The sequence below is a fragment of the Barbus barbus genome, assembly GCF_936440315.1.
Source record: "Barbus barbus genome assembly, chromosome: 6".
Classification (NCBI taxonomy): domain Eukaryota; kingdom Metazoa; phylum Chordata; class Actinopteri; order Cypriniformes; family Cyprinidae; genus Barbus; species Barbus barbus.
Window position 1 is genome coordinate 22,635,958 of NC_136734.1, and position 14,396 is coordinate 22,650,353.

At 39.0% G+C, this 14,396-nt stretch overlaps 1 protein-coding gene across 1 annotated transcript; it reads left to right on the forward strand.

Annotated features, from left to right (window-relative positions):
• The first annotated feature begins 9,659 nt into the window (after positions 1-9,659).
• Positions 9,660-13,094, forward strand: LOC306870669 (uncharacterized protein). Its single transcript, XM_079418069.1, has 4 exons — positions 9,660-10,231; positions 10,352-10,478; positions 10,690-10,818; positions 12,434-13,094. The coding sequence occupies exons 1-4, from the start codon at positions 9,810-9,812 to the stop codon at positions 12,485-12,487; spliced, it is 732 nt and encodes a 243-aa protein (XP_079274195.1). The 5' UTR covers positions 9,660-9,809; the 3' UTR covers positions 12,488-13,094.
• The last annotated feature ends 1,302 nt before the right edge of the window (positions 13,095-14,396 follow it).

Consider the following 14,396-nt stretch of genomic DNA (forward strand, 5'->3'; position numbering starts at 1 on the left):
TATCAGTTTGCCTATAGGGCAAACTGCTGCACAGAGGACGCTGTCGTCATTGCCCTCCACACTGCACTGTCACCTAGAAAATGCAGGAAACTATGTAAGGCTGCTTTTCATAGACTATAGCTCAGCCTTTGACACCATCAATCCTGATATCCTGATCAATAAATTACTGGATCTGCAGCTTCCACCTTCTACTTGTGCCTGGATAAAGGACTTCTTAACAAATAGACCGCAAACTGTAAAGTTTGGCTCTCATGTATCCTCCTCCCTCACACTCAGCACCGGCTCACCCCAGGGCTGTGTGCTGAGTCCGCTCCTGTACACTCGCTATACTTACAACTGTGTTTCAACCCACCCGACAAACAAAATGATAAAATTTGCAGATGATATGACAGTGGTCGGTCTTATTTCAGGAGGGGATGAGACGGCATACAGAGAAGAGGTGCGTCATCTAATAGATTGGTGCACAGTAAATCATCTTCAGTTAAACACCACAAAAACAAAGGAGGTCATCATTGACTTTAGTTAAAACAGGGGGGACTATGCCCCCCTCTACATAAATGGAGATTGTATAGAGAGAGTCACAGTTTTTAAGTTTTTTCACAGTTTTTAAGTTCCTTGGAGTACATATTTCAGAGACTCTTTCCTGGACCATCAACATCTCAGCACTGACAAAGAAGGCCCAGCAGCGCCGTCACTTTCTGAGAGTACTCAGGAAAAGTGGGTTGGAACAAAGGTTGCTGGTGTCCTTTTATCTGTCTACTATCCAGAGTGTGTTCACTTATTCCATCACGGCATGGTATGCAGAGGTGGGTAGTAACGAGTTACATTTACTTTGTTACATTTACTTGAGTAAATTTTTTGGGTAACTAATACTTTTAGAGTATATTTAAAAATGGGTACTTTTACTCTTACTCAAGTACATTTTTAGTGAAAAAACTGTACTTTTACTTAGTTACTGTGGGTGACGCTCCTCTCGTTACTTTATCTTATTGCAAAACGTAATAATAAAGTTAAAAATGCTTCAGTTTATTCCAAACGCGCCGTCTACTTTTCTCTGGGCAATGAACGATGCCCATTCGTGAATTATTAATTCTTTTGAGTCAATTCTGTTCGAAGGCTCGAACAAACCTGTTGGCAAACCAGTGAATCGGTTCGTGAATCAGTTTGAATGATTCGTTCAGTGTCGTCTGAAGCGGTTCTCTCTCAGATAACAGAAAGTTTAAGAACATCAAGAGCGATGAAGACGTGGCTTTAGATCTACAGTCAGGTGAAAGCAAATCTGAAAAGGCTATGGTTTGCTAGCTATGAAGATCTTTATTAGATGAACAGTGCTGTCGGTTCCACAGGTATAGATTCGATTGCACTGACTACACGATACCACTATGACATTACCAGTTAGTTATAAATGTACCTTATACAGTAAATAAAATCCAGAATTTATTTATTAAATAAGCTGTCACAGAGTATGAAATGAACACCCGCCAAACCCGCGTTAGTTCCAGGAGGAATGCCTTTGCTTAGACACAATTAATATTGATATTTTCACAATATTTACGCTTGCAGAAATAAAGGCCACATTTTTTTACATTTTGCGGAACAGACGGAAGAAGATCTATCATATGCATTTATTTCGTTATGTTCAGATGTTCTGTAGCGGTCTTGTGAGGAGATTTCTCTCTTCTCCGTGTCAGAGGTTATATACATATATAAATAATACATAATTAATCATTCATTAATAACAATTAATATACTTTAAAATTTAATTCAGTGATGCAAATCTGAATCTTTATCAGCTGTTACTCCAGTTTTCAGAGTCATATGATCCTTCAGCAATCATTCTAATATATTGATTTATTATCAGTGATTTATTAACAGTTAGGTATGTTTTGAAGCTGGGATGCTGGTTTATGCTGGTCATGTGCTGGTCTTAAGCTGGTCGGACCATTAAACCAGCATCCCATGCTTCAAAACATACCTATACCAGCATATGCTGGTTTTTTAAACAGGGATTTGCAGTTTTTTTTGGAACATGTGACATTTTGTTAAGGATTTTTTTTTTTTTTTTTATGAATAGAAGGTTAAAAGAACGGCATTGATAATAAATCAACATATTGGAATGATTTCTGAAGGATTATGTGACACTGAAGACTGGCGTAAAGGCTAATAAAAATTAAGATTTGCATCACTGAAATAAATTACATTAAAAAAAAAAATCTTTTGAACGGCAGTGTGTATATGTATGTATATATATATATATATATATATATATATATATATATATATATGTGTGTGTGTGTGTGTGTGTGTGTGTGTGTGTGTAAATTGTATCTAAATATCTATATATCTAAATAAAAATAGACTATATTCAGTATATGATCCAAAGTAACTAGTAACTAACTACTTGAGTAGTTTTTTTATCCGATACTTTTTTACTCTTACTCAAGTAACTATTCAGACTATTACTTTTACTTTTACTTGAGTAAATATTTCTACAAGTACTTTTACTTTTACTTGAGTACAGTTTTTGGCTACTCTACCCACCTCTGATGGTATGCTGGGAGTTCGGCTGGAGACAAGAAGTTATTACAGAGGGTCATAAACTTTTGGCCATAACTGTATATCCAAACAACATGTGGTGATGTAGGTGCTGTTTGACATTTTTTAAAAATGTTTTCTGATCCCGAGACTCACTGTACATTAGAACGACATACATACGTCCTCTTCCAGGCAGTTTCGTAACATTTTCTGTTGATTGGAAATTCTTAATTATTGCCATGATGGTGGAAATGGGAATTTTCACTGCTTCAGAGATATTTTACTTATAAGAATTTCTAGGCGTGCCAATAATTGTGTCCAACGTGTATTTGAGAAAATTTTTATTTAATGATGATATTCCCCCATTTTAAATTCTTATTATCCTATGAAAGGTTAGATTTTTGTGAATTTTTAAAATAAAAGATCAAAAGGATTAACAATGCAGATTAATTTTCACAGCCTTCTTTGATCATACTTACCAAGGGTGCCGATATTTTTGGCCATGACTGTATATCTAGTAATCTCGCGATACTGATGACATCATGTAGTATGCTCTACTCAGTGCGACTGGGCACTGATAACATCAGGATGTTACAATATCTTGTGTTTTATAGACAAATGGTAGGTTTAGGGGCAGGGGTTGGATTATGTGCTCATAAATGTGTAAATATTGTAATGTAAATAAAACTGTTGTGACTGTTTGAAAAATCACACCCCAACATGCAATAATGGCAATATTATTACCTAATATATAATTTAATCATGATGATAAAATTCCCAGTACATTTCGTGTCGGCATATTGATGCCAAGTGTTTCTTATTTAAAGCAATGGAGGACCCTGCACGTCGAACAATTATGCTAAAGCCTTTTGGTGCATCAAAAAATGACATCAAAGGGTAGTGACCAAGTGTCAATATGTGACTAGTTGGGAGTGAGAATGTGTTGGTCAGGTTTATTTGGAGCTAATGGCTAGCTGTACTTTTTTAATTTTAAATGGTTCACAATAATTTAATAAATAAGTAAAAGCTATTTTTTATCTTTAAAATGTGGTAAAACTGTCATAATTGACAAGTTTTGTATTTATGTATACAGTAATAGAATATTTTGGATACCCAGAAGTATGAGGCTCTGGATTTCACTGGGAAAATTAAAGCTAATCCCCTTAATGTTTCAGACTCATGGAGCACCATGCAAAAACAGACATGCTGTGTCAGATATTATCAGATATTCAGCCAACCTAATTTTTTAGATGTGTCCTGTCTGCATACCCATCACTGCTTATCAAGTGTAATTTGGATAAAAAATAATATATAAAATCATTGTAAACAATTCAGTGAACTCCCAGTGAGACCTGCACTGGCGACACTCACTTTAAGTGACATGAACTGTATGAAAATCCTGCTCACATTTTAAGCTTTCATCTTTGGATTTTCTCTCAGACAAAAGATGTCTTACACTTGATAGAGGCCATATGAGGTGAATGTTTGTGTCTTGGAGTGAATGTGTGTATAAATACAAACAAGAATTATGGGTGAAGTAGAGCATAATATTTTGGCAAGATGTGATCCTTGTATAAGCTAAACCAATTAGATGGGAAACAATGATGTGCTGATCTGAATGCAAGTAAAGTGGGATATTTAAACTAAATTGCCTATTATATGTAAAACACCAATGATAAATTATCAAAATGCATCTCAGGCATATTCTTTCACTCAACATGTAGCGACACAGAGCATTAGATTATCTTGTTCATAACAGCAGCTTCAAAGAGAAGCAACTGTTAAATCTTACTGAGGTTGCTGTGATCAAGGCCAGATGGCAGCTTGACATCTTGGCATAGTAAATCACCCACCCTCATGTGAGATAATCTGGCTGGTTATACTCATTTTCATTCTCATTTACATTTTCATAACTCCAGGAGTCTAGGAAAGGATTATTAGGAAAGACGGTGATATCTCATGATGATATCACCTTTCCCTTTTTTTAATCATGTAACATGTTTTATATCTAAATCTATAGTTTATATCCTTCCTCCTCTGTTCAATTTAATTCATATTATCATTATAATGGCATAAGCTGCCTGATCATTAGTTTTGTAGCACCCCCCCCCCCCGCCCCCCGACCAAAGAAAAGACTAAAATCCATATATTAGTTTGGATATAAACACAAAACAATATTTTTTTATCATTTGTTATTAAATGAATAATGGCTGTGTTCAAAGATTCACTATAATTACTTTCTAGCTCTGTTCTATTTTGACGTGATTAACCTGGTGCAGTTCACAAATATCTAGCATATTTTATAGATATGTTAGCTTTCAATTTACATTAAAAACAACAAAGCATTGTTTCAGACTCAAAAACATTGCTTTATAAGTTATTCTGAATTTTAAAAGTCCACTTTTGTATTTTCAGATGAACTTTGTCAAACATGTGTCTTGTCAGCAGGCACTTCCTTATCAAATCCCAGGATAGGTAACAAAAGGCAAAACAAAACCCATTAGCAAGTGCAAATACGCTACATTTCAAATAATGTTGCTATTAAAGTAGTTATGAGTTATGATGCTTTTGTTGCGTTAATGACTGTCAGACTGGATATCATCTCTGTTTCTACACAGTAATTTAAATGTTAAATATAAAATAAATAAATAGATGAGTCACACGCCTGGGGCCTCATTTATAAAGCGTGTGTACTCTAATATTTGATCTTAGAGTGTGCGTACACTTAAATCCACGCCAGTACTCATATTTGTAAAAACTGGCTTGACATGGAAAAGTGCTTTGCATCACGTCAGGGTCTGAACAGATGTACGCACTTTTTCTTGTTCGAGTACTGCAGGTTTTTGAAAATGTAAGCTGTTCTTGCAGCTCGCCGTTCTAAATTAAAGAATTTGGATGATGACTGGGGCTAGAGCAGGGCAATAATTTAGAAGTTCCAATCAACAGAAAATGTTATGAATCTGCCTGGAAGAGGACATGTGTTTATATTGACCTAATGCACGGTGAGAATGAGAGATTGAGTGGCTAAAGACTGGAAAATTGCGGAAAAAGTTTGAGTTTCAGGGTCAGAAAACTTAAAAAAAATATCAAACAGCACCTACATCACCACATGTTGTTTGGGAGGGCTTGAAGAAAAAAAAATCAAGAAAAGAAAATGCTTTCACCAAAAAAACTATCTCCAGCATATTCAGTTGTCAGACACGACTGGAACTTCAAATGGGACTGGCTTCTATGGTCAGATGTAACTAAAAATTAGCTTTTTAGCAGCAAACACAGGAATAAAAAGTACCCTGTGTGTACAATGAAATTTACTGCTGTATTTTTAATGTTGTGGGCCTATATTTCTGCTGGAGGTCCTGGACATAGCATCACTGATTCTATCAAATACCAAGAGATAAAAAATCAAAAAGTGACTGACTCTGTTAGAAATCTTATAATGGGCCATGTTTGGATCTTCCAACCGGACAATAATCCAAAAACAAACCTTAAAAACAACACAAAAATGGGTTACTGGGCACAAAACCAAGCTTCTGATATGGCTATTTCAGTTCCCTGACCTGAATCCTATAGAAAAGGAGTGGGGTGAACTGATGAGGAGAAGCACCGTCATGGAGCTGGGAATCTGAAAGATCTGGAGTGATTCTGGATGAAAGAATGGTCTCTGATCTCTTGTTAGGTGTTTTCTAACCTCATCAGGCAGTGTAGGAGAAAACTCCTGTACTATTTTGGCAAATGGAGGTTTCAAAATGTATTGAATAAAAGGGTACCGTTAATTGTGTCCAATGTGTATTAGAGAAAAATATTTATTTGATAATGATATTTTTCCCCATTTTAAATTCTTATTCCCCAATGAAAAGTTCGATTTTTGTGAATTTTTTAAAATAATAGAGCAAATGTATTAACAATGCAGATTTATTTCCACAGCCTTCTTTGATCATATTTACCAAGGGTACCAACAATTCTGACCACGTGTGCAATTTACAAAGATTCATAAAAAAAAAAAAAAACGTACTCACATCTACTGTAGGTGAAGCTGGGTCACAAATGTTTTGCGAACATTGCTGCATTTAGGTAGATTGGGGGGCACTTCCCTTGAATCACAAAACCAATGCACTGCGTCTTCGGCAGCTCAGATTTTGGGAACACATGACGACTGCTATGTTCATTATTTCAAACAACAACAAAACACCTTATTTGCTTAGGAGATATTCTTGTCTAAACCTGCTCTGGTATTGAAACAATGGGGTACTGTTTACAGCCCACTCAGGGCAGGTCTATGCCAAAATGGCAGTGTTCGTCAATGGTCATGGGAGGGGACTTGGACCTGTGTGACATCACTCTGCCAAGAATTTGTGAACGGCTTGATCTAAGGCAGTGCTCATGATTTTTGGGGATTTAAAAAAACACTCTGTGGATTTGTCATTATAGGGTGGTTGTGTACACACACACACACACACACACAATGTTAAAACCATCACAACACAGAAGGAGACATGAAGAGGCAAACAGGTAAGTTTCAAGGATTTATTCAAAAGGCAGGAACGGCGACTGAGAAGCCATAAACAACAAGTATGCAAGAATGCAGAGATTGAATTGAAGCAACTTAGCTTGCAAGACTAACGGCTCCTGACGCATGCTCCGGGAAACATGAAATGATGGTGTGATATGATGAGTGGGAGGCAAGTCCAGTTGATACATGATGTCATTTATCTGCCTCCTGATGGCGAACGGACCAGTGAAGCGAAGACTCAGCTTACGACTGGGCAGCCGGAGGCAGTTGTCTCATGTTGACAGCCAGACCTTGTCTCCCAGATGGTAAGGTGCAGCTGGCAGGCGACGACCATCCGCTTAAAGCTCCGGACTGCCCGTTGGAGATGGACATGTGCTGAGTCCCAAACCCTCGCGCGCTCTCTGAACCAGAAATCTACCGCTGGGACTTCCGATGGCTCTCCTGACCATGGAAATAAGTGAGGTTGGAAGCCGAGTATGCGCAGAAAGGGGGTGAGGCCGGTGGAGTGCTGACGGAGGGAATTCTGTGCGTACTAGGCCCAAGGTAGAAATCAGCTCCAGTCATGCTGATTCTGATGGCAGTAACTGCACAGGTATCTCCCAATGTCTGGGATCTTCCACTCAATCTGGCCATTGAATTAAGGGTGGTATCCAGAGAATAAACTGATGGAAACTCCTAGGATCCAGAAGAAGGCTTGCCAGACTTGGGAGATGAATTGTGGTCCATGGTCAGAGACAATGTCCTCGGGGACAGCAAAGTTCCTGAACACACAATGAAACTAATTCAGCAGTTTCAATGGCAGTAGGTAATCTTTAAAAAATGAGTTTACAAGCCTTGGAGACCACCAGGATGCAGGTATTGGAGTTGGACTTCGGCAGGTAACGAAGTCAACCCTTTGTTGGAACCAGAGTCAAGAAGGGCTTGTGCTGAAAGGGAGGTATGAGGAGTAATTAATTGTACGGTCATGAGAGACAAGGTAACTATTTGAGGACTCAGTTGGATAGTACTCACCGCTGGGTGGGTTGGACGGATCGGGCAGTTGTTGAGGAGATGACTGCTTGCCCCACAATAAAAACAGAGTCCAGAGTTTATTTTCCTATCATATTCCGCTCACGTGAGGTGGTAATTGTCAACCTACATGGGTTCTGGTGCTGGAGTCGGATGTGCAGACGAAGAGGGTGGAGAGATTTGCTGATCCTCCGTGCAGTAAGTAACACGCTGGGAAATTTGGCCTTCTCAACAAAGCTTTCAAGACCCATTGCGTCGTCATAGATCGCCAACTGGAGGGATTCAATCCATGTCGGAAGGCGGTAAGCAGTGCTTTTTCATTCCAGCCACTAGTGGGTGCAGAACTGAACGGCATACTCCCAGACAGTGCTTCTTCCCTGGCTCCTTCCCTGGCTTTCTCTTTATAGTCGGCTGCTAGAATCATTGTAGGATGAAGGTTTGGATCAGGAGAGGCAGGTAAGTATCCGAGGTGGGGTCTCCAGTGATTAAACTCCAAGTCCAGTGAATAGTCTGTAAGTGACTATGAGACCAGACAAAGGTTAGTCTTAATGAGGTGCAGAAGGTGCGGCGAATCAGAATTCGGGTGATTGTGAATGTGCGGGCTGATTGGTGGAACCTGACGAGGCTGGTGTCTCCATGACACAAACACCATGTAAGGCCATGACCACATGTACATGGGTATTTTTATAAACAGAGTTTTTCCTTCTTCCGTTTTAAAAAAAAAAATGTCCACATGAAAATGCAATAGTATGCAATGAAGCACTGTTAAGAGCACACCAAACCAACAGGTAGCAATATAATCTCAACCGTAAAGCCATGCTGGCCAATCAGAAACCTGAAAAAATTTCCAGTAGGCAGAGATAAGAGCTCATGCTCTGACGTCACAAGTCAAAATTTCTGGTTTCGCTGTCTACACGATAACACTGGAACCAAAGTATTTGAAAATCTTCACCCTGGCAGGATTTTAAAAAAATGCTTGGTTTCAGTGACCAGATGCTGCGTTTGTGTGTGAACAAATGACCAAACCGTCCAAGCTGTGGTTTTGAAAACACCCACGTTCATGTGGACGGGTGAATTTTGCATCTGATGTCCCCTTTAAAGATGTGGTGTGGCGCGGTGCAGTGATGCACTTGTTGTCTGGTATACGACCCCCTTAAGGCTGGATTAGCCACTTGTTTCAGAGGTGGAATTGTTAAAGATGACTTTTAGAAGACGACTCTGTAAGCTTATAGTTTGTTTTTTCCCCTGATGAGGGTAGGGGGATAGGGCCAAGGCTCAAGAGTCACAGTTCGCTTCTGTATATATGTCCAGTGACCAGTGGGGATTTCTTTAAGACTGCAAGGGAAGTTCGGCTTCCCCTATAATGTCCAAAAAGTAATGGTCAAATATGTACTATTGTGTTAACATTTTATTGACTAAAAATGTGTTAGAACACGTTAATCTCAAAGACGAGTTCGTTCAGAATCAGCTACATATAGCAGGTTGGCTGACTCGATTTCCTTCTCATACATTCCCGTAGCGTCACAGTGTATAGACGGTTTCAACGGCAACAACATAAACAAACGTTACTGCGCATGCGCGCTTTTGTGGCCCAAACTTAACTTCCGGTAAACTTCCGCAAACAATCAATAACAACCGCGTCAGTCCCTTTAGAGTATATTATTTATAATAATAAGCAGTATACATAACAAGTAAATCATAGATTAATGAGAGAGAGAGAGAGAGCGATAAGTAAATTAGCTAAAAAGTTAAAACCATGTCTAGCCAATATGCTTTTGAGTTGCCATTAGAAGAAAAAAACCGCTACTTTGCCAAACTTAAATGCGACAAGGTTAACGTTACTCTACCAGACCCGTTCAACAAAATGTTGAGACAAGAATTTTTTTCTACAGACCTGTCTAATTTACCGGAGGTCAGTCAGGTACACATCTTTGAATACCTAGTCGAGAAGGAATGCGTATATACAAGGGAGGCGTTCAAGGCATATCGGAGCTTGGATGCTTATAACTATTTTCATTCCGGAAAAGTTCAAAACATTCTAACTTACACGAATGGAAGTACCTGTGTTGTTTACGGGGAAATCGAGGCTGGTCAGACGCTTTCAAAGAGCTACTCCGCCTGGATAGTTGCAAAGAAGTCCGGCGAAGTCCAGAGTGGACATTGCACCTGTATGGCAGGGTAAGCATGGCTGGCTAGCTAAACAATACAGCACTGTTACATTTTACAGTAGCATTTAGATAAGCTTTTTCAATACTGCCATTTATCCCGCTGATAAAATGTCTGTTTGGATCTATGCAGCAATGGAGAAGTGTGTAGTCATGTGGGTACGATTTTGGTTACCGTGGAGCAGTGTGTCCAGGATGGACTCCAGAGTGGCCCATCTATCACTTCAAAACCAAGTGTTTGGTCACGGGTAACTAAGAAGGTGAATAGTTTAGCAATTATTATATTGATTAATAATAATAATTGTTATTATATAACAATTTATATATATTATATAACAATTTGATATTATATAATCATTATATACTGTTTTTTAATGGGGGTCATACAACATTACATCATGTGTATTTTCCTTAATTGTTGTTACTATAATGTGTATTAGTGTATAATGTATATTTCAAATATCCTTTTAGGCTGACCCACAACCAGTAGCTCAGTGCAATTTCTTGAAACCTGGCAAGAAGATCAAGCTACAAGCTCCCCTCTGCCTTCCCACTGTAAATCCAGATGGCTCACCAAAAAAGCTTTTTAAAGCCCTGAAAGTAAGTTATATCTTTACCAAATCAACCAGTTGGTCTATTGTAAAAGACTCAGTACTATATACTGTATGGCAGAGTAGGTAAGGTATTTTCACCATTTCTTTTAGGAAGTTGTGCCAGACTGCGCTCTCTTTTCTGTCATGTGTGACAGCAGTGAGACAGACACAGCCTCTGAGTCAGGTAGTCAGGATTTCCCCAGCAGTCAGGGAGAGCAGGATGCTCAGGGAGAGGATTTCAATGTGTTCAGCAGCTTAGCTCAGCCCCACGATGAACATGGTAGTGCTCTGAGCTGTCTAAAGTGCACAGCATTTTATGATGCATTCATTAAACTGAACCCAAATCAAGTGGTGGAACTAGAGAGAAACACAAGGAAACAGAGCATAGAACCACTCTGGCATGATGCACGCAAGCTGCGCATAACAGCAAGCACAGCCAGCAAGGTGCCTCAGAGTGAGGCAACTGACCCAGCTAAGTTTCTTAATGAACACCTTTACCCAAAGTTCCAGGGGAGTGTGGCCACAAGGTATGGGAAGGAAAGCGAGAGACTTGCTAAGGAGCAGATTAGAGAGAGGGGCTGCATAGTGATGGACAGAGGGCTGGTGGTGTGTGAAGGAGACCCATGGCTGGCAGCAAGCCCTGATGGTATCATTGATAACAAGTTGCTAGAAGTAAAATGCCCCATCACACTCAGTACTTGCACATCCCTTAATGATGCACTCACTTCCACAAACCAAGACATCAGAGTGGAGGGCGGGCAGTACATTTTGAACCCAAAAGGCCCCAGAGGTTACTACAGGCAGTTACAGTTAGGGATGCACTGTCTCGGGCTGAAAACATCCTGTCTTGTTATTTGGACCCCAGTACAGCACCTGGAGCTTGATGTGCCTTATGACAATGGTTTTGTCACCACATATATGCAAAGGCTACGTAGCTTTTACTTTAAACACATGCTTCCAAACATTGTGGATTCATTTTTTGAGGGAAGACTACAGTTGAGTGACCACTACATGAAAATGGTCTCAAAAGCAGCTCAATAGTGGTGATCTGAAATCAGTCTAACAAGAAAAAGGGTGTGTGTTTTTTTCTAAAGAAAGCATTGGTTGTTCCAGCCTTTTTGAGCTTTTTACATTAAATACATTAATACATTAAAAACAGCAGAAATCATATTTATCAATCAGTAAATCAGTTAACCAATAGTTGTTAGTGTTCTTTATTGAATATATAATTTCATTTTATAATTACAATCTATGTGAAACATTGTGATACACAAGTGCAACACTTCAAATATTACAATTTCATGTTTTTCGTTATTATAATTAATGTATTTTCATTTTAATTTATTTATTAAAAAAAGTTATCTATCAAATTAATTTGTGGTTTCATTTTGGTACGAGTGGTTTCCCCAGATTTGAAAGTGCTGCACAAACAATTAATATTTTATCTATTGTGCAAAGACTGTTATCATTTCTCCGTTTGACCATGCTGACTGGCAGGGTGTTCCGCAGAATTCTGAATGACTTCAGTTTTCCTATGGCCCTTTCCACATGGATTCTCACTCGTGACATTTTTCTAGATTGTGTCACCTCTAATCCTGTCAATTGTTTTCTTCCCTTTGTAGATGCTGGTATATGAAGACGGACACATTTGGTGGCAAAATATTCAGGAAAATTGAAGCCTCGATCAGCCATTACATGGTCTCCTTGTTCAAGGAGGTCAATCAACCCAGAATTTTTGGTTATAACCTTGTCACTAGCACGGCCACCCCAGACTTTTGATAAAAATGTAATGGCTCCCGTTGGACTAATACCAACAAGGAACTTCACAGTGTTATGTGATTTGTAGTGGGAGTATGTGATTGCTCGTGTTTGCAAACTAGTCGGCCTCTCAATGAAAACTTCAGTACAGTCTATTATACATCTAACTTGTTGGAAACCTGTAGATTTGAAGAGGGTGGGGAGATTTCTTCTGATTGCTTTTCTGGAAGGCCACCGGACAAGGCATTGTAATTCTTTAGCCATCACATCGAGCCATTCATGAAAGATGTTTGAGACAGTTCCACAACTCACTCTGAAGCGAAAAGCTAGGTCTTGATGAGTTAAGCCTAGACGAAGCTTCATCAGGACTACAAGAAACTGCTCTGGAAGGGTAAGTATGGTTGATGATGCATTCCATATTGATGACAGGTAAGTGAGGAGGGTGAAAAACACAGAAGCAGATGGTAGGCCAGTGTAAAAATGAGTGTGCTTGTCCTCATTTAAAATAAAATCGGATAGTCTGCCAAACATATGATCTTGTAGTCGTTTTTCTTGAGACTCCAGTTTCTTCTCCAGTGAAACCATTTTTCTTTTTAACTCAATGTTTTCATTTTGTAGTTGGTCAATGTCTGCCATTGACAGATCTGTACCCACAGCAGTGCATCCTTCTTCAGAGTCAGCCCGGGTAACCTCTAAGGAAGGTGAATCCATGGGCTCAACCACAGATGATCTCCTCTGATGCCTCTGGTATCGCTCCAACTTCTGTGAACCACCAGTAGTGGTGTTTTTGTGTGCAAACACTGATGGAACATAATCAGGATGGCATGGGTCCACTGATGGTGCACCTAAAGTAAAACGAGTAACAGGAACAGTTAAGTGTTCATAGTACTGCACCTTGCTGGGCATCATACAAACTTTGCATAATCCATAACTTTTCTGGTTACATGACATTTTTTGAGTAAAAAATGCATTTCTATGATATTGTAAAAAATTATTAATACAAAAAAATATTAGTAACCTACTAGTACAATGAACTTAGATCAGTCAAATTTATTTGTAACACTTTTCACACTGCAAATTGTTGCAAAGCAGCTTTACAGATAAAATATATAATTGATAATGTAGTCAGTGAAAATGTTGTACAAGCCCTTATTTAGTAATTCATTTAAAGTTTCCTTAGAAAAGCTATGCATTATTGTATTATGCCCCCAGGGAGCAAACCAAAGCTGAATGTTAAATACTGCATGGTATTTGCATAGCATTGATTGAAAACCACTGTGGTTCTTATCATTCATAACGCTAGTTCAAATCATAGCTAAAGCTAATAAACACAGAGCAAACGTTACTGTTTAAAATCAATGTATACAATGTTATTTACGTGTGTAACAATAAATTTAGCTAATTCGTAACTATTGTCTGCTTATTACTGCTGGTCAGCTAGCTGTCTATGGCTTATCATGAGTTTGTTACCTGTAAAGAAGTGAGTGCTACAGATCCTTGAATTCTTGCCTGGCAGCCAAGCCTCTCTCCGCACAGCGGCGATCCATGCTTGCAGTCTCCCCTGGTCTTTTGGAAACCGAAACATTTTTATTTTTGACAAGGCATTCGTTCCAGAGGTCAGGTTGCATCCCACAGCACAACAACCTGAGCCCAACTTCAGTCTATTCATAACTTTACATTTAACTGCGTTTGTTGTCGGCGCCATATTACCATTCTAGATCAGTGAGCCAGAATGATAAACAAACACAGAACGGAAGTTAACTTAGGGCCAGACGCGTAACCGTGGCAACGCGCGTGCACCCGATGAAACCGTCTATTTCCTTGTTG

Excerpts from the sequence above, each read along its gene's own strand:
- LOC306870669 (XM_079418069.1), top strand. The coding sequence starts at position 9,810 with ATGTCTAGCCAATATGCTTTTGAGTTGCCATTAGAAGAAAAAAACCGC. Across the intron at positions 10,232-10,351 it reads CATTGCACCTGTATGGCAGG|CAATGGAGAAGTGTGTAGTC; the intron begins GTAAGCATGGCT and ends GGATCTATGCAG. Across the intron at positions 10,479-10,689 it reads GGTCACGGGTAACTAAGAAG|GCTGACCCACAACCAGTAGC; the intron begins GTGAATAGTTTA and ends ATATCCTTTTAG.